The 24,777-nt window shown below is 42.6% G+C and overlaps 1 protein-coding gene across 1 annotated transcript in view; it reads right to left on the reverse strand.

Moving 5' to 3' along the window:
* Positions 1 to 24,777, reverse strand: part of LOC128694950 (ionotropic receptor 93a-like) — a 222,337-nt gene that overhangs the window by 56,594 nt on the left and 140,966 nt on the right. Inside the window, exons 8-9 of the mRNA XM_070094251.1 lie at positions 23,803 to 24,109; positions 15,871 to 16,029 (exon numbers count right to left, since the gene is read on the reverse strand). Coding sequence (XP_069950352.1) covers positions 15,871 to 16,029; positions 23,803 to 24,109 — 466 coding nt within the window. The remainder of the gene's footprint in view (positions 1 to 15,870; positions 16,030 to 23,802; positions 24,110 to 24,777) is intronic.

The raw sequence follows: 24,777 nt of genomic DNA on the forward strand, positions 1-24,777 counted from the left end.
GATATTATACTGAGTATACTAACAGGTCTATAGTTGCTTACATCAGACCTATTATTTTTCTTGAAGATAGGAGTAACTCTGGCCTCCTTGAACCCCTCCGGTATGGTATTAGTGGTGATTGATAGATTTATTATGTGAGCAATAGGGATTGACAGTTCAGAAGCACCATCTTTTAGGAACTTAGACGGGATGTTATCAGGGCCTGTGCTCTTAGTTGGGTTTAACCTGCTTAGTTCTTTTTGAATGAAGTCATGAGATACACTTACTAGTTGACAACTGTTTGGGGTTACCCCTTTATTGGTATAGTATGTTTGAAACTTATCAGAGTCTGTGTTAAAGGTATTTGATGCAGCTGGTAGTTTACTTACTAGTGTTGATGCAACAGATGTGTAGTAGGAATTAAAGCAATTTGCCACCTTAGATGTTTCGTGGCATACCTCATTATCGATAGTGAGTACTATGTTAGACCTATCTACTGGCTTATGGCTATATCCCAACTGTTTTAGTTGTTGCCAGAGCTTTCTGGGGTTATGCTTATATTCTTCAATTTTTGAGCAATAGTGCTTTGCCTTTGCTCCTTTTATAAGCCTCTGTACTCTGTTCCTCACCCTTTGGAATTCATTTAGTGCTGCAATATCCTGTCTGTTTGCTTTAAATCTTTTTAGCAGCTGGTCTCTGAATTTCATATTATCTAATATCTCAGTAGTCATCCAGGGTTCAGTTCTTCGTTTAATCCTAACCTCTTTAACTGGTGCAATATTATTAAGAATGGTAGTGAACATTGTTTTGAATTTTTCCCAGGCATCGTTTACGTCCGTGCAACTTGTTATCTCTGTCCAGTCACAATTGTGTAGCCTATTTACCAGTGTTTCTTTACTGTAGTTTCTAGTTGACCTCATTTTTATTGTCCTGTGTAGGCCTATCCTATCCCTAGTGATTTTCCTGGTGCAGTAAATGATGAAATGATCACTAAGACCTGTGGTAATGACGCCTGACTGACTAATGTTCTCAGCGCGGTTGCAAAGTATGTGGTCAATTAGGGCGGCTGAGAACTGTGTGATCCGGGTTGGTTTATTAATTAGTTGGGTGTAGCTATTTAATCCTAGAATTTGCTTATACCTTTTGCATAGCCCGTTATTCTGTTGCTGAAAACAGATATTGAAGTCGCCCAGTATTATTGTTTCGCAATTGCTTTCAACTCCGGACAAGACTCTGGAAAAGTCTTCTAAGAACTGGTCCTGGGTAGGAGGGCGGTAACTAGTTCCTACTAAGATGGGTTTGGTCTTGGGAAGCAGCACTTCAAACCATAGAATCTCCAGTTTATTGTTATTTAAATCAGGTCTTGGGTTGTAGGCACATACTCCACCGCCCTTTCTGTTCCTATCTAAGCGTTTTATATTGTAACCTTCTATTTTGACCTCGTCGTCAGTCACCGTATCATCAAACCAAGATTCAGAGATGGTTATAACTGCCGCCCTAATTTTGTTAGCTAGAATCCTAATCTCTGCCAATTTAGGAAGAAGTGATCTTGCATTGACATGAATAAAGTGAAGGCCTGTTTTCATAAAACAATCATAATCATCAATATATGGCAATGGGTCATTTGTATTAAAATTAGGTAAATTATTTTTAAAATTATTTTTTTAAATACACTACCTAACAGAATACTCCATTCGACTGAATGTACAGCAATGCAAGCAACCATATGACCTGTCTTTGTAATACTCATTTGTGCTTTATAGTTATCTGTTTACAATAATGTTTTATCACTGATTTCATCATTGCTTAGTTAATCTTAAGTTAATTTTAAGCCAGCCCGTAATGCTATGCATATAAGTGGCTTTGGCATGCTGCTCTTACCTGTTTGTATGCTTAAATTACTAAATAAATAAATAAATAAATAAATATGAAAGTCTATGGTTGTTAATCTCCGTGCTCTCAGCAGCGCCAGTTACATGCTTTATGAGGGTATACTAGGGGTAACTCACCAAATACTGACAAAAACTAACAATTCTCGAGAAAAATAATAAAATATGCCATTTCCTAATTTTAATGTTGTCATCCAATATAATGATAAAGTTACTATAAAAATAATTTGAAAAATGCTATAAATATTGCCAGAATTATGACCTATTCTTCGGTAAGAACAAAAGTAAATTCTCATTTTTCCAATTTCTTTTTATTTTATTTTATAATGACACCTGGTCGACGCCTGAACATTGTTCCTGGTAGCTCCTTGTTAGCTTCTCTCCTTCCTTCCTCAGCCTAATTACCTGGTCCTTCACTGTTGTTTTCCTCCTTATATGGTTGTATAACATCTTTGGGTCAGATATGACTTTGAAGATATGTCATTTTCGTACTTCCTCATCCATTCATATGTGTTTCTGGCTCTTGGGCCTATCTCCTGTTTTCTATAATTTTTCCATGCTCTAGCACACTTGGCTTTGGTCTCTCCACACATCAGGGTAAACCATGGGCTCACTAAGGTTTTCCCATTGTTTCTGTGTCCCCATGGTACAAAATTCTCTTCTATTTCCCTGCATTTTGTAGTCACGTCTTCCATCATTTCATTTGCTTTCTTTTTCCTGTATCTCCCTTTCTCATTGCCCCTCATGCAGGCATTGCCTGCATGGAGAAGATTATCAGGAGAAGAGTGGTGGAACACCTAGAAAGGAATGATCTCATCATCAGCAGGCAACATGGTTTCAGGGATGGAAAATCCTGTGTCACAAACCTACTGGAGTTCTATGACATGGTGACAGCAGTAAGGCAAGAGAGAGAGGGGTGAGTGGATTGCATTTTCTTGGACTGCAAGAAGGCGTTTGACACAGTTCCACACAAGAGATTAGTGCAAAAACTGGAGGACCAAGCAGGAATAACAGGGAAGGCACTACAATGGATCAGGGAATATTTGTCAGGAAGACAGCAGCGAGTCATGGTACGTGGCGAGGTGTCAGAATGGGCACCTGTGACCAGCGGGGTCCCACAGGGGTCAGTCCTAGGACCAGTGCTGTTTCTGGTATTAGTGAACGACATGACGGAAGGAATAGACTCCAAAGTGTCCCTGTTTGCAGATGACATGAAGTTGATAAGAAGAATTCATTCGATCGAAGACAAGGAAGAACTACAAAGGGATCTGGACAGGCTGCAGACCTGGTCCAGCAATTGGCTCCTGGAGTTCAACCTCACCAAGTGCAAAGTTATGAAGATTGGGGAAGGGCAAAGATGACCGCAGACGAAGTACAGTCTAGGGGGTCAGAGACTACAAACCTTGCTCAAGGAAAAAGATGTTGGGGTGAGTATAACACCAGACACATCTCCTGAAGCGCTCATCAACCAAATAACTGTTGCAGCATATCGGCGCCTAGCAAACCTCAGAACAGCATTCCGACATCTTAATAAGGAATCGTTCAGGACCCTGTACATCGTGTATGTTAGGCCCATATTGGAGTATGCGGCACCAGTTTGGAACCCACACCTAGCCAAGCACGTAAAGAAACTAGAGAAAGTGCAAAGGTTTGCAACGAGACTAGTCCCAGAACTAAGAGGTATGTCCTGCAGGGAGAGGTTAAGGGAAATCAACCTGACGACACTGGAGGACAGGAGAGATAGGGGGGACATGATAACGACATACAAAATACTGAGATGAATTGACAAGGTGGACAAAGACAGGATGTTCCGGAGATGGGACACAGCAACAAGGGGACACTGTTGGAAGTTGAAGACACAGATGAATGACAGGGATGTTAGGAAGTATTTCTTCAACCACAGAGTAGTCAGGAAGTGGAATAGTTTGGGAAGCGATGTAGTGGAGGCAGAATCAATACATAGCTTTAAGCAGAGGTATGATAAAGCTCACGCTTCAGGGAGAGTGACCTAGTAGCAACCAGTGAAGAGGCGGGGCCAGAAGCTTGGACTCGACCCCTGCAACCTCAACTAGGTGAGTACAACTAGGTGAGTACACATACACACACACAAACACACACACTCTCTCCTCAACTCCCTCATCATCTTTCTTCTCCACCTCCCTTTCTTTCTCATCCTTCTCTCCTTTGCTTAGCCATCAATTCCTTTCCCTGTCCCCCTTGTACCCCCTTGTACCCTCCTTGCACCCCCTAATATCTCTTCCCCTCTGCCACTTTTCCCCTTCCCCTCTATATCCTTCTTCCCCCCCCCTCCCTACCTCTCTCCTCGTTTCCCTCCCTGTAACAAACACCCACCTTCACATCCACATGCAATCACTCCTGAACATACATAAGCCCGTTTAGTGGTAAAAAAAAAAGTAGGATACCAAGGAGAACCAGGGGTCTGGTGGATGTAACTGAGAAGGAAAATTGGGAGGAAGAGCTCACAAAAAGGGACGAAGAGTGAGGAAGGAAGCTAGAAGAGCTTGGCAAGAAAATGGAAGAGAGGATAACGGCAGAGAACAGGAAATGGGAGCTACTAGCCAAAGCAGCAGAAGCTAAGATACACTGCTTAGAAGAGTAACTAAAAAACCTGAAATGGTTTAAAGAAACAAAAGACAGGGGAGCCATGACATCAGGGTCTTCTATATTAGTTACAGATGAGGGGCCTGTAGTGAGCAAACAAGTTATACTGTGTGCAAAGGTTCTATCAGACCCAGGTGAGACTCAGGACAAAATGAGGAGCACACTAAGAACAAATGAAGGGTCTACCTGAAGTTTACCTGGAGAGAGTTCCGGGGGTCAACGCCCCCGTGGCCCGGTCTGTGACCAGGCCTCCGTGGAGGAAGAAATTACAATCTTAATGATCCTCGAGGAGCAGCGGCTGCCACTCTGTTATTGTTGGGTTGAAGCAATGGTTGGAGGCAATGAAGGAGCTATTCTTCATGTAGAGACTCTAGACAACTACAGTGGCCTGCAACAGCTGAGTAAGAAAGAGAGACCACTGAGCGTAAGGGCTTTGGCCAGAAAAGGGATCAAAGGCAGGAATGCGTCAATGGAAGGAACTGAAACACCTCAGGGGATGCAAAGGAAGTCACAGTGGGAGGATGAAAGGGAGAGGTCAGTTTTTGTCTATGGGCTCCATGAAGTCAAGGGAGAAACCTATGAAGAAAGAAAAGAGGAGGAGAAAAAAGACCACAAGAGGAAAGGCTGATACTGAAAGAGAGGGTACAAAGATGAAAGGAGAAACGAGAGGCAATGATGAAGTTGAGCAAAACCCAGACCCAGGAGGAAGAGCAAACACAACTGCCAGAAACACCCGCAGAACGACTCCAACTCTGACAACCCCAGTGTAGCCGAACACTTCAAACCGCAACCCACACATCACAAACCCCACCCCCACCACAACCCCCAATAGGCCCCTGCCAGGGTGCCCACTCCTAAACCCCATTATTCTCAAAGGACCATAGTTTTAGAAAAAAATTGAAGGTTTGGTACACGAACACAGATGGAATAATGAACAAATATGAGAAGTGGCATTGAAGAATCAATGAGAAATTCCCAGACATAATAGCAGTCACAGAAATGAAACTGAGAAAACAACAGACGCAATCTTCCCACCGGGATATCAGATCCTGAGGAAAATAGAAAGAGCGGAGGGGGAGGAGGGGTTGCACTGTTTATAAAAAACATTGGGGCTTTGAGGAAATGGAAGGCATGGAAGAGAGTGGAGAAAGGGAGTACATAATAGGAACCATTCAGTCTGGGAAACATAAAGTAGTCAGAACAGTGATGTCTAACCCACCACAGAACTGCAGGAAGTCAAGAGAGGAATATGAAAAGAGCAACAGAGTGATAGTGGACACACTGGCTGAGGTGGCAAGAAGAGCTCACCCGAGCAGAGCAAAGTTACTAGTCATGGACGATTTCAACCACAGGGAGATCGACTGGGAAAACCTGGAGCCACATGGGAGTCCCGAAACATGGAGAGCCAAGATTATGGATGTGGTACTGTAAAACCTCGTGTATGAACACGTCAGGGACATTACCAGAGAGAGAGGGGAGGACGAACCAGCATGACTGGACTGGTATCGTGTTCACCCTGAGCAGTTTAACATTGAGGACATCACATACACATCACTTGTAGAGTTTCAAGTGAAGAGGGTCACAGGAGTTGAGTGGGAAAAACAAAGCTATAAAAGGGGGGATTACACAGGAATGAGGAACTTCCTGCAGGAGGTTCAGTGGGACAGAAAATTGGTAGGAAAGTCAGTGAACAAAATTATGACATACGTAACAACAAAATGCAAGGAGGCAGAGGAAAGGTTTGTTCCCAAGGGCAACAGAAATAATGGGAAGACCATAACGAGCCCTTGGTTTACCCGATGGTGTATGGAGGTATAAAGTAAGTTCACTAGAGTATGGAAAAAGTACAGAAGGAAAAGCCTCCATGAAAATAAGGAGATTAGTCGAAGAGCCAGAAATGAGTATGCACAGATAAGGAGGGAGGCCCAGCGACAGCACTAAAACAACGTAGCATCGAAAGTCAAGTCTGACCCGAAACTGCTTTAAGAACATAAGAACATAAGAAAGAAGGAACACTGCAACAGACCTACTGACCCATGCAGAGCAGGTCCATCCCCCCCCCCCCCGGATTAGCCCAATGACCCTCCCCCCCGGATTAGCCCAATGACCCACCCAGTCTGATCTCCTCCACTCAAGTATGGAACACGGCACAAGGCCCAGCAGCACAAGCTAGTCACGTCTAACTCACACCCACCCACACTCACTCATGTATTTATCTAACCTATTTTTAAAACTACACAACGTTTTAGCCTGAATAACTGTACTCGGGAGTTTGTTCCACTCATCCACGACTCTATTACCAAACCAGTGCTTTCCTATATCCTTCCTGAATCTGAATTTTTCCAACTTGAAACCATTGCTGCGAGTCCTGTCTTGGCTGGAAATTTCAGCATGCTATTTACATCCCCTTTATTTATTCCTGTTTTCTATTTATACACCTCGATCATATCCTCCCTAATTCTACGCCTTTCGAGAGAGTGCAGATTCAGGGCCCTCAGTCTATCCTCATATGGAAGATTTCTGATACATGGGATCATCTTTATCATCCTCCTCTGTACGTTTCCCAGAGCATTTATATCCAATCTGTAAAACGGTGACCAGACCAGGATATATAGAGTTGAAAAACAATCTGAGGACTTCGAATATTTATACTTCTAGATATGAAGCCAAGAATTCTGTTAGCTTTATTCCTAACACTAATGCACTGTTCTCTTGGTTTTAGATTACTGCTAATCAGAACTCGTAAATCCTTTTCACAATCAGTAGTATTAAGATCTACATTATTTAGTTTATATGTGGCATGGTTATTTAACTGTCCAACATTTAGAACTTTGCATTTGTCAATATTAAACTACATCTGCCACTTCTCCGACCATTGCGTCAGTCTATTCAAATCATCCTGGAGTGCTCTAGTGTCCTCATTAGAATGAATTGGACGGCCTATTTTGGTGTCATCAGCAAATTTGCTTATGTCGCTATTTATTCCCTCATCATCGGTGTTCGCATCGCTATTGGGCCGTGCGGACGTGCTGCGCAGTAGCTCCTGATTGAGTTGGCATTTGCGCAGTGTTGACGTGTACTTGGCTCTGTGAAGACCTGTTTGCGCGCTCTCTAGAATTGAAGCAAGATGCCCTCCATCGAGCAACTTTACCAACAGCTTAAGGAAGAATTGAGGTTGGCGAATTTGGAAATTCGGCGATTGACCGAGGAGAACAAGAAGATTCGTAGTAGTCCTCCTGTTTTGAGTCCTCAGGTCAGGAAGGGAAACTGGTCAGTGGCTGGACAGCAGGGAAAGAAGTTGACGATCAAGAAGACGAATGGAAAGGTAGAAACGATGAAGAAGAAAGAGACTGCCGTGGAAACTGTTGTGGAAACATCCAATACATTCTCAGTGCTACCCGACGAATGTGAGTTGACTACTGGGAACGACACGACGAAAGACATTAAGGAAGGTAAGAATATTGTTGTTGTTGGGGATAGCCAAGTTAGGTATATGGATAGGGCGTTCTGCTTGAAGGACAGGAGTAGGAGACAGAGAGTTTGCTTTCCTGGGGCTGGGATGGAGGATATTGTTAGCCGTCTGGATGACATCATGAGAGGTAATGGGAGCAATCCTATTATCTGTCTCAGTGCTGGAGGCAACGATGTTGGCAGACGTAGGAGTGAGGACCTGATTAGCAGGTATAGGTCAGCAATAGAAATAATTAGAAGTAAGGGTGGGAACCCTCTCGTATGTGGTATTTTGCCAAGGAGGGGAGTTGGAAGTGAATGGTTGTCCAGGGCAATTGGTGTCAATTGCTGGCTGGACAAATACTGTAAGGAAAATGCGGTAACATTCATTGACAACTGGGACCTCTTCTATGGCAGAAATGACATGTATGCTAGGGATGGGGTTCACTTATCTAGGTGTGGGGTGGGAGCACTGGCAACTGCAGTGGAGGGAGCAGTTAGGACTTTAAACTAGGAATAGTTAGTGGTATGGGTTTTGGCAGGAAAACAGTGAAGTCCCAGTGTAGTAATATTACGAGTTCTAGGGGAACTAGTAATAATAAGAACGAGATAGATATTGAAAAGCCAGGGACCTTGGGTGATAAGGACGGTAATAGGTTTAGTAGAAAAATAGAAATGAGCAGGAAGGGTAAAGAGAAAGGAGAGTCTTTCAATGTTTATTATGCTAATTGCCGTAGTGCTAGGAATAAGATGGACGAGTTGAGATTAGTTGCTAGTGTAGGTAACATTGATGTATTTGCCTTAACTGAGACGTGGTTTAATTCAAAAAGTCGGGACATGCCTGCGGAATGTCATATTCAGGGTTTTAAATTGTTCCAAGAAGATAGAAGTATTGGGAGGGGGGGTGGGGTGGCATTGTATGTCCGAGATCGCTTGAACTGTTGCATAAAAACGGGTATTAAGTCTGAAGTAACACATACAGAGTCTGTTTGGATAGAATTTTCAGAGGGGCATGAAAAACTGATTTTAGGAGTGATATACCGTCCCCCTAACTTAGATAGGGACCAAGGGAAACTACTATGGGAGGAAATTGTTAAGGCCACAAGGCACGATAATGTAGTAATTCTAGGAGACTTTAACTTTAGTCATGTTGATTGGAATTTCTTGACTGGGAATTTAGAATCGTACGACTTCTTAGAAGTATTTCAGGATTGTTTTTTGAAGCAGTTTGTGACAGAACCTACAAGGGGAAATAACCTGCTTGACTTAGTTATGGCAAACAATGAATCCCTTGTTAATAATTTAGAAATTTCAGAGGAACTGGGTGCTAGCGACCACAAATCAATTACATTTAGCATTGAATGGAAGTACGATAGTAGCAATAACTCAGTAACAGTCCCAGATTTTCGCTTAGCAGATTACGATGGGCTTAGAGAACACTTATCATCTGTTGACTGGGGTAACGAAGAGAGCTATCAATATGACAGTTTTCTGAACACTATACATGCTGCTCAAAGAGCGTTTATCCCATATAAAGAAATTAGATCAAATAGAAATGACCCAAAATGGATGAATAATATGCTCAAATATCTACTAGGGCATAAGAAAGGAATTTATAGGCGTATCAAAAGAGGTGAGGGTCATCTTATGAATCAGTATATTGACATTAAGAGGGACATTAAAAAGGGGATAAGAAAAGCTAAAAGGGACTATGAAATTAAAGTTGCTAGGGATTCTAAAACTAACCCAAAAAGTTTTTTCCAGGTCTATAGAACAAAAGTTAGAGATAAGATAGGTCCCCTTAAAAATAACTATGGGCACCTTACTGACAATGAGAATGAAATGTGCTTGATTTTAAATAATTATTTTCTCTCAGTTTTTACACAGGAAGACACTAACAATATTCCAGTAATTAATTTTTACAGTGGGCTAGAAGAAGATAAATTATGTAACATCACAGTCACTAGTGAGATGGTTGTGAGGCAGATAGACAGACTGAAGCAAAATAAGTCGCCGGGTCCTGATGAGGTTTTTTCAAGGGTTCTTAAGGAATGCAAAATGGAACTCTGTGAACCATTAACTAATATTTTTAATTTATCTCTTCAAACAGGTGTAGTGTGTGATATGTGGAAGATGGCTAATGTAACTCCTATTTTTAAAACAGGGGACAAGTCGTTACCGTCAAATTACCGCCCAATAAGCCTGACCTCAATTGTAGGCAAATTACTAGAGTCAATTATAGCTGAGATTATAAGAAGCCATCTCGATAAGCATAGCTTGATTAATGATACTCAGCATGGATTCACAAGAGGCCGGTCTTGTCTAACTAATTTATTAACTTTCTTCAGTAAAGCTTTTGAGGCTGTTGACCACAATAAAGAATTTGATATTATTTACTTAGATTTTAGTAAGGCTTTTGATAGAGTTCCGCACCATAGACTGTTAAAGAAAGTGGCAGCTCATGGCATTGGGGGAAAAGTGCTCTCGTGGATCGAGTCATGGCTCACTGACAGGAAGCAGAGAGTGTCCATAAATGGGGTTAAATCCGAGTGGGGATCTGTAACAAGTGGCGTTCCACAGGGATCAGTCTTGGGCCCGTTGTTGTTTATAATATATATCAATGATCTTGATGAGGGAATTACTAGTGATATGAGCAAATTCGCCGATGACACAAAGATAGGTAGGATAATTGATTCAAACGTAGATGTTATTGAACTTCAGGAGGATTTAAACAAACTCTATTCTTGGTCAGAAAAGTGGCAGATGCAGTTCAATGTAGATAAGTGCAAGGTTCTGAAGCTTGGGAGTGCCCATAACCCTAGTACTTATAAATTAAATGATGTAGAACTTAGCCATACAGATTGCGAAAAGGACTTGGGGGTTATGGTGAGCAGCAACCTTAAACCAAGACAGCAATGCCTAAGCGTACGTAATAAGGCAAATAGATTACTGGGATTTATATCAAGAAGTGTAAGCAACAGAAGTCCAGAGGTCATACTGCAGCTTTATACATCATTAGTAAGGCCTCACCTTGATTATGCAGCTCAGTTCTGGTCTCCGTATTACAAAATGGACATAAATTCGTTAGAAAACATTCAGCGTAGGATGACTAAATTAATACATAGCATCAGAAATCTTCCTTATGAAGAAAGATTGAAGACTCTTAAGTTACATTCACTTGTTAGACGAAGAATGAGGGGAGACCTGATCGAAGTGTATAAGTGGAAGATAGGTATTAATAAAGGGGATATTAATAAGGTCTTGAGGATGTCTCTCCAAGAGAGAACCCGCAGTAATGGATTTAAATTAGATAAGTTTAGATTTAGAAAGGACATAGGAAAGTATTGGTTTGGAAATAGGGTAGTTGATGAGTGGAACAGTCTACCTAGTTGGGTTATTGAGGCTAGGACTTTGGGTAGTTTCAAATCTAGGTTGGATAAGTACATGAGTGGGAAGGGTTGGATTTGAGTGGGACTTTCACATCAGAGCTTATTTCTTGGGTGGCATTGAAAATTGGGTTGGGTAAATGTTTTGTTAGTGGGATGAATTGTAAAGGACCTGCCTAGTATGGGCCAGCAGGCCTCCTGCAGTGTTCCTCCTTTCTTATGTTCTTATGTTCTTATGTAAATTGTGAACAACAACGGGCTTCTGAACAAGTGACCTGAGAGGTCACTTCATGTGTTGAACTCTATATTCACTTACCAAGATCACAAGAGTCGATAGCATTATTGTAGACTCACAAACAAACCATATATCAAGGGTGGGGTTAGAACCCGCGATTAGAGAGTCACAAAACTGCAGACAGGACTTTTGTGACTCTCTGATCGCGGGTTCTAACCCCACCCGTGGTATGGTTTAATATTGTAGAGTTTTTAATGAGCCAGAGAGTAACACCAATTAAAAGGAAAACCTTGAATTCTACATCAGGAAAAAGTTGATTCATAAAAATTAAGTATTTGTGTTAATCATGTACAGGATTCTTACAATGAATTACAGTATTCCCGAATATTGCAACTTTCCTGACTTGTTTTGGGAATATTTGCTTGAAAAAATAAAAATCCATATAACATATTTATTCTATTCTCTTGCTAATGCTTTTGGGAAATACCTTTAGCCTATTTTTTGCTCTGCTTTCTCTTCTGTCTAGTTGTGTAAATATAACAAAATGAGAGGTAAACGAGGTTTTTTTTTTTTTGCGTTTTTTCATATGGGTCAGTAATCTAATATATTATTCAGTATAACTTGATAATGTAAAAATATATAATTAAATTAATAAAATAGATAAATAAAATGAGATTAATAAAATAGATATATGGAATAAGATTAATAAATAGATAAATTCATAAAAAATCTGGAAATCCACTCTAACAATCTTTCTGAATTAATTAAGAATTGAAAAATGGTTATAACTGACCATAAGCCAGCTGAAGGCCTTGGTCAGATGACCAAAAGCTCCAACGGCGAGTCATCATCTAAGACCCGCGTCAGGAAACACTTGTCCTGTTTCCTGACAAACCTTACCTAACCTAATTAGTAATTAAGGCAATCAACAACAATAGTAATGATTTAGGAATATGTGGTAAATATCTTTAACACTGTTCACTGGTTATTTCTGCACTACACAAAGAACACTCATGTTCTTCAAAACAGAAAAAAATCTTCTTTTATAACTGTCTGTAGAAAATACTGTATATTTTCCAAAAATACAGTGCATTTTATATGTAAATTGATGGCCTATATTGTACGTAATAAAAACTAATTTGAAAATAAAGAACCAGCGATGGGTGAGTGTTGCTGGGGGGTCGCCATTGTTTTTGAATGTGGTAAAGACACGTTAGTGAAATGTGCATAAATTTTCGTCGCTCTAGGGGTTACATTGGGCTTAAAACCTCTCAAATAGGAGCCAGAATTGTTGGATTTGCAGTCCTGCATAACTTGAGCATTAGACGAATGAACAGGACAACTTTGGAACCCCAGCTAAGTTATGTCTATTTTGGGTTGAAATTCTGGCCAGTATTTTCTTCATATTTCAGGCAGGGGGTTTGTATGACACACCGTAATCTCCAGACTAATTGGTGAGTCTTATTATTATAAATTCTCCTTCAATGTATATGTATTCACATTTTAAATTTTATATACAGTCCACATATTTATATTAATGTTTTTACCAGAATTTCTGGTCATGTATATTTCGTTTGAAATTAATATAGGTCCAGAGTGACTTGTGGAGAGATAGATTATCGTAAGTATTGAAGGTGGACATTTTTGCATCCTAGGTGTCTTAAAATTCCTACTTGTCTCTGTAACCTTGATAAAGAATAATTATCTTTGTTACCATTTACTGTTATGTATAAACCATACCCCCGGCCGGGATTGAACCCGCGGTCATAGAGTCTCAAAACTCCAGCCCGTCGCGCTAACCACTAGACCAGCTAGACCAGTACTGTTATGTATCTTATGAGTTACATCCAGGTAAATTTAATTTTCCACAATAGTTGCCCGTTGTTCTCTAAAGCATCTAAATACAATTTTAAATCATCAATATTCACAGTTTCTTGATTCATTAATTCCAAACATTTATTGTATGCCTTTGTTACATGACCCTTTCTAGCCTGCAATGATGATTTTTTTGCTCTAAATTCCATGTGTTTGCCATCTACATTAATTTCCTCATTTTCACCCATGGTGCAATGTATTAAATTCAACTTAATTAGTAACACTGATTATGTACTTAATTATGCACTTTATAAAGGTAAATATTACAACGTACCTTGAATAAATCCTAGCTACTTGAGATTAGCAATTACATGTAAGGGAATTATAATATAAACTTTAAATATACATTAATAATCTTAGCTACACTTGAGCTTAGCAATTACTCATGTAAGGAAACTATAATATAAATTTTAAATACACATTAATATAAATCTTAGCCAGACATGGTTTATCCTTGCCAGATTTGGCTTAGGAAAATTAATATTATACAAATACACTAATATAAATCCTAGCCAGACTTTGGCTTAGCAAAATTAATATTATACAAATACACTAATATAAATCCTTGCCAAGCTTGGCTTAGCAAACTTAATATTATAAAAATACACTAATATAAATCCAAGCAAGACTTTGGCTTAGCAAATTTAGTATTGTAATAATTATAATCCACTACACATTAAGTAAATTTGTGGACCTAACATCCACCCCCCTTCTGTCATTTCACATATAATTATTAAGTATATAATTCACTAATTAATGACTACACTAATTACATCCAGTTCGATCAAGGACCAATGGCAACTATTGTGGAAAATTAAATTTGCTTGGATGTAACTCATAAGATACATAACAGTAAATGGTAACAAAGATAATTGTTCTTTATCAAGGTTACAGAGACAAGTAGGAATTTTAGGACACATAGGTCGCAAAAATGTCGTCCTTCGATACTTACGATAATCTATCTCTCCACAAGTCACTCTGGACCTATATTAATTTCAAATGAAATAAACATCACCAGAAATTCTGGTAAAAACATTAATATAAATATGTGGACTGTATATAAAATTTAAAATGTGAATACATATACATTGAAGGAGAATTTATAATAATAAGACCCACCAATTAGTCTGGAGATTACGGTGTGTCATACAAACCCCCTGCCTGAAATATGAAGAAAATACTGGCCAGAATTTCAACACAAAATAGACATGACTTAGCTGGGGTTCCAAAGTTGTCCTGTTCATTCGTCTAATGCTCAAGTTATGCAGGACTGCAAATCCAACAATTTTGGCTCCTATTTGAGAGGTTTTAAGCCCAATATAACCCCTAGAGCGACGAAAATTTATGCACATTTCACTAACGTGTCTTTACCACATTCAAAAACATTGGCGACCCCTCAGCAACGCTCACCCATCGCTGGTTCTTTATTTACAAATTATTTTTTATTACCTATAATACAGGCCATCAATTTACATATAAAATACACTGTACTTTTGGAAAATATACAGTATTTTCTACACTGTCTTCCAGGTCTATTTAATTTCCTTAATTACATAACAAACTTTTCTCTCAGAAAAATGCACACATGAAGAAAGTTTTTTGAAGTTAATAAATATTATCAAGTTACTACATAGACGCCTTATTGCACGAAAAAATATTGGACCATAGACAGAAAAACAAAACTTAAAATCTAAAAATTGAGTGATTTATGTAAACAGTTTTGAAAATATGTTTTAATTACTAAACATTATTTAGATATTTTATCATTATTCATACAATTTGAAATGTTTGAAAATATAAATAGATCAATCCCAGTATGTATCATGGTTACATTTGAAATATTGTAGATCAATGGTTCAGAGAACCGACATGTTGATAAATTAGACACATGTGCAACTCTTGAGTATCTTTATGGAAGAAACGTTTCGCCACACAGTGGCTTCATCAGTCCATACAAAGAAGAGTCTTGAAGAACAGGAGGAGAATGAGGTAATCAGTCCCTCAGCCTTGAGTCGATGTGGTCAGTCCATCAATCTTGAATAGAATACGGCATAAGTGCGGAGAAGCAGCTTATAAACCGTTGGTAGGAGAGGTGCAGCAGTCATACGTGGTGTCATATTTGTCCAATGTGGAAGTAGGCCATGCCCAAGGGTTAGGCAAGTGAAGAATTCCCGAGTATTAAGATCCCAAGAAGTTGCTGTGTCTGACAGGATTGTAGATGAATGGTTCTGAGAACCGACACGTTGATAAATTAGACACATGTGCAACTCCTTGTATGGACTGATGAAGCCTCTGTGTGGCGAAACGTTTCCTCAATAAAGATACCCAAGAGTTGCACATGTGTCTAATTTATCAGTTTGAAATATTTAGAAGTAGAGCATCTGATCACTCTAAAACAAAGACACATTTTCAATCATATATATTCACTACCCACCGTCATAATCCTGACCATCGGGATGCCCAGAGAGGTAGTGAGGCGAGTCATGGAAAACTGATGATATCGTCGTGTCTGTATCATCACACCTTTACCCATCAGTACCTCATGACTGATGTCCTCGAAACTTCTCATTGATATGAATCGTTTAGACAAACCCTGAAGGAAAGTGGTTTAGTATTATAAATGTTTGGTAATATAAATGTTTGGTAATAAATGTTTAGAAATATAAATGGTGGTACCAGTTTTATAATGTGTTAAATATAATATTATACGGGCAGATTTTTCAATCATTTACCTTCAGTTTTATGTAATTATAAAGACAACTGAACTGTGGTATCTGAGCAACTCTGTAAAGACAGTGATAATGTGTGAGTGTGGTGAAAGTGTTGAATGATGATGAAAGTATTTTCTTTTTGGGGATTTTCTTTCTTTTTTGGGTCACCCTGCCTCGGTGGGTCACTCTGCCTCGGTGGGTCACTCTGCCTCGGTGGGTCACTCTGCCTCGGTGGGTCACTCTGCCTCGGTGGGTCACTCTGCCTCGGTGGGTCACTCTGCCTCGGTGGGTCACCCTGCCTCGGTGGGTCACCCTGCCTCGGTGGGTCACCCTGCCTCGGTGGGTCACCTTGCCTCGGTGGTTCACCCTGCCTCGGTGGGTCACCCTGCCTCGGTGGGTCACCCTGCCTCGGTGGGTCACCCTGCCTCGGTGGGTCACCCTGCCTCGGTGGGTCACCCTGCCTCGGTGGGTCACCCTGCCTCGGTGGGTCACTCTGCCTCGGTGGGTCACACTGCCTAGGTGGGTCACCCTGCCTCAGTGGGTCACCCTGCCTCGGTGGGTCACTCTGCCTCGGTGGGTCACCCTGCCTCGGTGGGTCACTCTCCCTCGGTGGGTCACCCTGCCTCGGTGGGTCACCCTGCCTCGGTGGGTCACCCTACCTCGGTGGGTCACTCTGCCTCGGTGGGTCACTCTGCCTCGGTGGGTCACCCTGCCTCGGTGGGTCACCCTGCCTCGCCTCGGTGGGTCACCCTGCCTCGGTGGGTCACTCTGCCTCGGTGGGTCACTCTGCCTCTGTGGGTCACCCTGCCTCGGTGGGTCACCCTGCCTCGGTGGGTCACCCTGCCTCGGTGGGTCACCCTGCCTCGGTGGGTCACTCTGCCTCGGTGGGTCACTCTGCCTCGGTGGGTCACGATGCCTCGGTGGGTCACCCTGCCTCGGTGGGTCACCCTGCCTCGGTGGGTCACCCTGCCTCGGTGGGTCACTCTGCCTCGGTGGGTCACTCTGCCTCGGTGGGTCACCCTGCCTCGGTGGGTCACTCTGCCTCGGTGGGTCACCCTGCCTCGGTGGGTCACCCTGCCTCGGTGGGTCACTCTGCCTCGGTGGGTCACTCTGCCTCGGTGGGTCACCCTGCCTCGGTGGTTCACCCTGCCTCGGTGGGTCACCCTGCCTCGGTGGGTCACTCTGCCTCGGTGGGTCACTCTGCCTCGGTGGGTCACCCTGCCTCGGTGGGTCACTCTGCCTCGGTGGGTCACCCTGCCTCGGTGGGTCACTCTGCCTCGGTGGGTCACCCTGCCTCGGTGGGTCACTCTGCCTCGGTGGGTCACCCTTCCTCGGTGGGTCACTCTGCCTAGGTGGGTCACCCTGCCTCGGTGGGTCACCCTGCCTCGGTGGGTCATCCTGCCTAGGTGGGTCACCCTGCCTCGGTGGGTCACCCTGCCTCGGTGGGTCACTCTGCCTCGGTGGGTCACCTTGCCTCGGTGGGTCACTCTGCCTCGGTGGGTCACCCTGCCTCGGTGGGTCACTCTGCCTCGGTGGGTCACCCTGCCTCGGTGGGTCACTCTGCCTCCGTGGGTCACCCTGCCTCGGTGGGTCACTCTGCCTCGGTGGGTCTCCCTGCTTCGGTGGGTCACCCTGCCTAGGTGGGTCACCCTGCCTCGGTGGGTCACCCTGCCTCGGTGGGTCACTCTGCCTCGGTGGGTCACCCTGCCTCGGTGGGTCACCCTGCCTCGGTGGGTCACTCTGCCTCGGTGGGTCACCCTGCCTCGGTGGGTCACCCTGCCTCGGTGGGTCACTCTGCCTCGGTGGGTCACCCTGCCTCGGTGGGTCACTCTGCCTCGGTGGGTCACCCTGCCTCGGTGGGTCACTCTGCCTCGGTGGGTCACCCTGCCTCGGTGGGTCACCCTGCCTCGGTGGGTCACCCTGCCTCGGTGGGTCACCCTGCTTCGGTGGCTCACCCTGCTTCGGTGGGTCACTCTACCTCGGTGGGTCACTCTGCCTCGGTGAGTCACCCTGCCTCGGTGGGTCACTCTGCCTCGGTGGGTCACCCTGCCTCGGTGGGTCACCCTGCCTCGGTGGGTCACTCTGCCTCGGTGGGTCACCCTGCCTCGGTGGGTCACTCTGCCTCGGTGGGTCACCCTGCCTCTGTGGGTCACTCTGCCTCGGTGGGTCATCCTGCCTCGGTGGGTCACCCTGCCTCGGTGGGTCATCCTGCCTAGGTGGGTCACCCTGCTTCGGTGGCTCACCCTGCCTCGGTGGGTCACTCTACCTCGGTGGGTCACTCTGCCTCGGTGGGTCACCCTGCCTCGGTGGGTCACTCTGCCTCAGTGGGTCACCCTGCCTCGGTGGGTCACTCTGCCTCGGTGGGTCACCCTGCCTCGGTGGGTCACTCTGCCTCGGTGGGTCACTCTGCCTCGGTGGGTCACCCTGCCTCGGTGGGTCACTCTGCCTCGGTGGGTCACCCTGCCTCGGTGGGTCACCCTGCCTCGGTGGGTCACTCTGCCTCGGTGGGTCACCCTGCCTCGGTGGGAGACGGCCAACTTGTTGAAAAGAAAATAAAAAAAGTAAAGACAGAAATAAACATGGAAAAACTAGCCTTTTCCGAGATTAATGCACTTTTTTTGGAGTTTTTTCTTTAGGTTATTACCAAAGATAAAAAAAAAACATTTATATATTACTGTGAAATATAAATCACAGAAGTGAGATGTGAAAGAGGCCTGAGCTTGCTACCATCTGTAGCTCATAAGACTGCCATCCCCACGAGCCCCTTCGAGGCGGGGTAGATGGCAGACCAGAGGCCTAGCTTCTCCCTACGAGCCCCGTGAGGGCGGGAAATGTGGCTAGGCCTGGGGACACTTGGTCCCAAAGATGAGGAGGTACTTGTCCCTCCTCCCATGGGAGACTTAAGTCTCGAGATACTCCCCAGATAGGGAGCCAAGGCCGGGTCACCACTACTTGGAAAAGACCCGGGCCGGGAGAATACCGGCGAATAAAAAAAAAAAAAAAACATCTAGTCAGTCGCCTCAGGATATCGTAAGTGTCATCACTTACAAAAACATATTTTCCTGTGACAGTATATATTACTAAGGTAATATTCACGATATTATAGTTTTCCCCGTGTAATTCTTTTCCAATAATAGCTCAGTGTAATCTATAAATTATATCTTTCTACTGACTGACATGACTAAAAAAAGTCGGCGATAAACGTCTGGATGGCCCCGTGTGAAGCTCCCGCTTCACACACGGAAGACCAGGGATCGATTACCGGCTGGATGGAAACATTTTGACACGTTTCCTTACATCTGTTGTCTTGTTCACCTAGCAGCTAATAGGTAACTGGGTGTTAGTGGACTGGTGTGGGTGGCATCCTGGGTGTTAGTGGTCTGGTGTGGGTGGCATCCTGGTCGGCAAGACTGAAGTCAGTCCTCGATGACACACGGACTTTCTTGGGTTATTCTGGGTAGCTAACCCTCCGGGGTTAAAAATCCGAATGAAATCTTATCTTATCTTAGCCCCAAGAAGAGTAATCAGCGTATTACCTGGTTGAGGAGTGAACAGGCAAAAGGGGGGGAGGGGTTGGCCTGTACATCGCAGAGTCACTTGTTTGCACAGAACTGCTAAATGCCTCAAATGATGTAGTGGAAGTTTTAGCAGTAAAGGTCGAGAACCAAAACCTAGTCATTGTGGTAGTCTACAAGCCTCCAGATGCAACATCCCAGCAATTCCAGGAACAGCTGTTAAAAATTGACCACTGTCTGGAAAATCTTCCAGCTCCTGCACCCAACATCTTGCTCCTGGGGGATTTCAACTTAAGGCACATAAAATGGAGGAATATAGCAAATAATATTGTTGCAGTGATAAAACCAGGAGGCAGCTCTGATGAAAACTCACACTCACACGAGCTTTTAAATCTCTGTACAAAATTCAATTTAAACCAGCAAATAATAGAGCCTACTAGACTGGAGAATACACTAGACCTCATCTTCACTAACAATGATGATCTGATAAGAAATGTCACCATATCAAAAACAATATACTCAGATCACAACATAATTGAGGTTCAGACATGTATGCGTGGAGCCCCAGACCGACATAATGAGACTAGTCACGAGGGAGCATTCACCAAATTCAACTTCAATAACAAAAACATAAAGTGGGACCAAGTAAACCAAGTCCTAACCGATATAAGCTGGGAAGATATACTAAGCAACACAGACCCAAACTTATGCCTAGAACAGATTAACTCGGTGGCACTCGATGTATGCACAAGGCTTATTCCTCTAAGAAAAAGGAGGAGTAGATGTAAAATAGAGACAGGCGCTCCCTTTACAGGCGACGGAAAAGAATAACAGAGCGGCTAAAAGAGGTCAATATATCTGAAATGCGTAGGGAGACACTGGTCAGAGAAATAGCAAGCATCGAACTCAAGCTAAAGGAATCTTATAGGAGTCAGGAATCGCGGGAAGAACTAAAAGCCATAAATGAAATCGAAAGAAACCCAAAGTATTTCTTCTCCTATGCCAAATCAAAGTCGAGAACAACATCCAGTATTGGGCCCCTACTTAAACAAGATGGGTCCTACACAGATGACAGCAAGGAAATGAGTGAGCTACTCAAGTCCCAATATGACTCACTTTTGAGCAAGCCGCTAACCAGACTGAGAGTCGAAGATTAAAACGAATTTTTTATGAGAGAGCCACAAAATTTGGTTAACACAAGCCTATCCGATGTTATCCTGACACCAAATGACTTCGAACAGGCGATAAATGACATGCCCATGCACTCTGCCCCAGGGCCTGACTCATGGAACTCCGTGTTCATCAAGAACTGCAAGAAGCCCCTATCACGAGCCTTTTCCATCCTATGGAGAGGGAGCATGGACACGGGGGTCGTCCCACAGTTACTAAAAACAACAGACATAGCCCCACTCCACAAAGGGGGCAGTAAAGCAACAGCAAAGAACTACAGACCGATAGCACTAACATCCCATATCATAAAAATCTTTGAAAGGGTCCTAAGAAGCAAGATCACCACCCATCTAGAAACCCATCAGTTACACAACCCAGGGCAACATGGGTTTAGAACAGGTCGCTCCTGTCTGTCTCAACTATTGGGTCACAAGGTCCTAAATGCACTAGAAGATAAAAAGAATGCAGATGTAATATATACAGACTTTGCAAAAGCCTTCGACAAGTGTGACCATGGCGTAATAGCGCACAAAATGCGTGCTAAAGGGATAACAGGAAAAGTCGGTCGATGGATCTATAATTTCCTCACTAACAGAACACAGAGAGTAGTCGTCAACAGAGTAAAGTCCGAGGCAGCTACGGTGAAAAGCTCTGTTCCACAAGGCACAGTACTCGCTCCCATCTTGTTCCTCATCCTCATATCCGACATAGACAAGGATGTCAGCCACAGCACCGTGTCTTCCTTTGCAGATGACACCCGAATCTGCATGACAGTGTCTTCCATTGCAGACACTGCAAGGCTCCAGGCGGACATCAACCCAATCTTTCAGTGGGCTGCAGAAAACAATATGAAGTTCAACGATGAGAAATTTCAATTACTCAGATTTGGTAAACACGAGGAAATTAAATCTTCATCAGAGTACAAAACAAATTCTGGCCACAAAGTAGAGCGAAACACCAACGTCAAAGACCTGGGAGTGATCATGTCGGAGGATCTCACCTTCAAGGACCATAACATTGTATCAATCGCATCTGCTAGAAAAATGACAGGATGGATAATGAGAACCTTCAAAACTAGGGAGGCCAAGCCCATGAGGTCACTTGTTCTATCTAGGCTGGAATATTGCTGCACACTAACAGCACCTTTCAAGGCAGGTGAAATTGCCGACCTAGAAAATGTACAGAGAACTTTCACGGCGCGCATAACGGAGATAAAACACCTCAATTACTGGGAGCGCTTGAGGTTCCTGAACCTGTATTCCCTGGAACGCAGGCGGGAGAGATACATGATTATATACACCTGGAAAATCCTAGAGGGACTAGTACCGAACTTGCACACGAAAATCACTCACTACGAAAGCAAAAGACTTGGCAGACGATGCAACATCCCCCCAATGAAAAGCAGGGGTGTCACCAGCACGTTAAGAGACCATACAATAAGTGTCAGGGGCCCGAGACTGTTCAACTGCCTCCCAGCATACATAAGGGGGATTACCAACAGACCCCTGGCAGTCTTCAAGCTGGCACTGGACAAGCACCTAAAGTCGGTTCCTGACCAGCCGGGCTGTGGCTCGTACGTTGGTTTGCGTGCAGCCAGCAGCAACAGCCTGGTTGATCAGGCTCTGATCCACCAGGAGGCCTGGTCACAGACCGGGCCGCGGGGGTGTTGACCCCCGGAACTCTCTCCAGGTAAACTCCAGGTAATGTATTTAAGTTGAAACAACCAACTATCTCTACAGCACAATAATACCAGGGATCTCAGTAGATAATAGTCTACTAACAGTTGGCTTAAATACAGACACTTAAATTTGTTGGTATTATATATATTAGTGATCGCCAGTCACGTGCTGTATGTAAACAGAAAGACGAAATTATTCTCAATATATTTACCAGTAAAGTTAATGAATTATCTTTGCCCTAAATGTGATTTTCTTGTTCAAGAAAATTACATTTAGGGCAAAGAAACCAGGGAAAAATGAAGATTCTGAGTCACTTCCAAGAATTCGTAGGAAACAAACCATATCAGGTGTGGGGTTAGAACCTGCGATCAGTCATAAAACTCCTGACCAACGCGTTAGCCACTTCGTAGGATGGTAAAAGACTTAATATGGAGCATCTCCTTCAAGCCTAACTGGAAGAATTTCACAGAAACTTGTGTTAAGATCACTTCCGTACATAAATCCCCTGGTACATGAGTCCCGGCGCCTGGGCGGCTTTTGCAATGTGCAACTGAACTTCCATTTGGTTAACATCTTGCATGGTAATCGTGTGCTGTTAAACAAACAATTCGCTGGAAATGCTCCTCTCCTCTAAATCCTTACACATTCCACTCGCTAAGTAATATTCATTAATACTTTGAACATAACTCTTTACCCTTATTAAGGTCATTATCATTGAAAATAAAGGTTTGAGATGTGGTGAATGCTCTTCAAGGAGAGTAATGTTAGACACAGCACTCAGAAGGAACCCGAAAACACATTAGATCAGTCTGTGAGGTAAATATAATCAAGTTTTACTTAGTATTTCCAGCAAATATCAAATAATTTCACTCTGAACACAGTAATATAAACAATTAATTTCTTGACATTTCATCACAAAATTACTTATCAGTCTTGAAAAACGTCGTCTGTTCTAACATAACTGTTACGCTCAGTAGATTATATACCTGAACTTACTTATTACAATATATTTTTTCTCTCTAATTTGGCTTTATTAAACTGTCTATGATGATTTAGAAGCTTGAGTGTTTCAAATTACCTTCTGATACATTTAAGATACAAGAATCATTTTAGGGTTAAGTGAGAGAACACACAAAAATATCAGTCAGTATATTAAAGCAGTAGCAAGCGTTTGTGAGATTAATTTTTGACTGAATCGGAAGATATTTCTGTGTTATTTTATACCATTCACTGTATACTGAGGATCATGACTAAATACACTTAATCTGAAAAAAAATAAAGATTAAATTACCCTGAGGTCCTCATTGGTAGACTCAGCCATAGAGTAACCAAAAAATGATCCGAGACCAAAGACAGAGAGCGATGAGTGGTACAGTTCCTTTATAGAATTAATTCCAGGAGGAGATCGATCCACCGTGAGGAAAGCTGTGAGGTTGGAACAATAACCTGTGGTGATGATGGTGATATAAAACCACAGAAACAAAAGAAACACTTGCAGACTTGCGCTGCTGGGAGCTACTCGGAGAGAATACCTGAAGTGCATCCCTGCAGTGTACAGTGTGGTATACGACAAAGACTGAGCTGCCATTTTCTCACCACTGAAAGAATTCATTGAAATGTTAATTTTGCCGACATATTTAAAATACAAATAATATACTATATTTGTGCCAAATAAAATGTATTCTATGTATTTAAAATGAAAATAATTTACGATAATTTTGACAAAACAAAATGTGAGCAAGCTGTAAACTTGAAAAAAAAAGGAATGGAACATGAATTATAAAAATTTGTATTAACAAATGTAGAATGAGCTTGTCTGCCATATATAATGATAGAATTTTGTTAACGGTATGTTACTTAATTAACGCAATCTTCATGAAATTTTGTGAAGTCCAGAGAGATTTCAGAAATAAGGAATAGGAAGTAAATTAATAAACACTATAAAGAGTTTTATGAGGTTACAAAGTCTCAGGTTAGTGAGTGGAAGAGACAGGGTGATTACTGTCTAGTGAAAGTAGGTCTTAGACAGGGATACATAATGACAATATGGTTGTTTAACATATTTATAGATGGGGGAGGGGTGAGATTAATATATATATATATATATATATATATATATATATATATATATATATATATATATATATATATATATATATATATATATATATATATATATAGAATGGGTCTATGAAAGTTGAGGTGAATCATAGAATTGATGAGGGGAAAAGAGTGAGTGGTGCACTTAGGAGTCTGTGGAGACAAA

This window comes from Cherax quadricarinatus, chromosome 45 (assembly GCF_038502225.1).
Source record: "Cherax quadricarinatus isolate ZL_2023a chromosome 45, ASM3850222v1, whole genome shotgun sequence".
NCBI lineage: Eukaryota > Metazoa > Arthropoda > Malacostraca > Decapoda > Parastacidae > Cherax > Cherax quadricarinatus.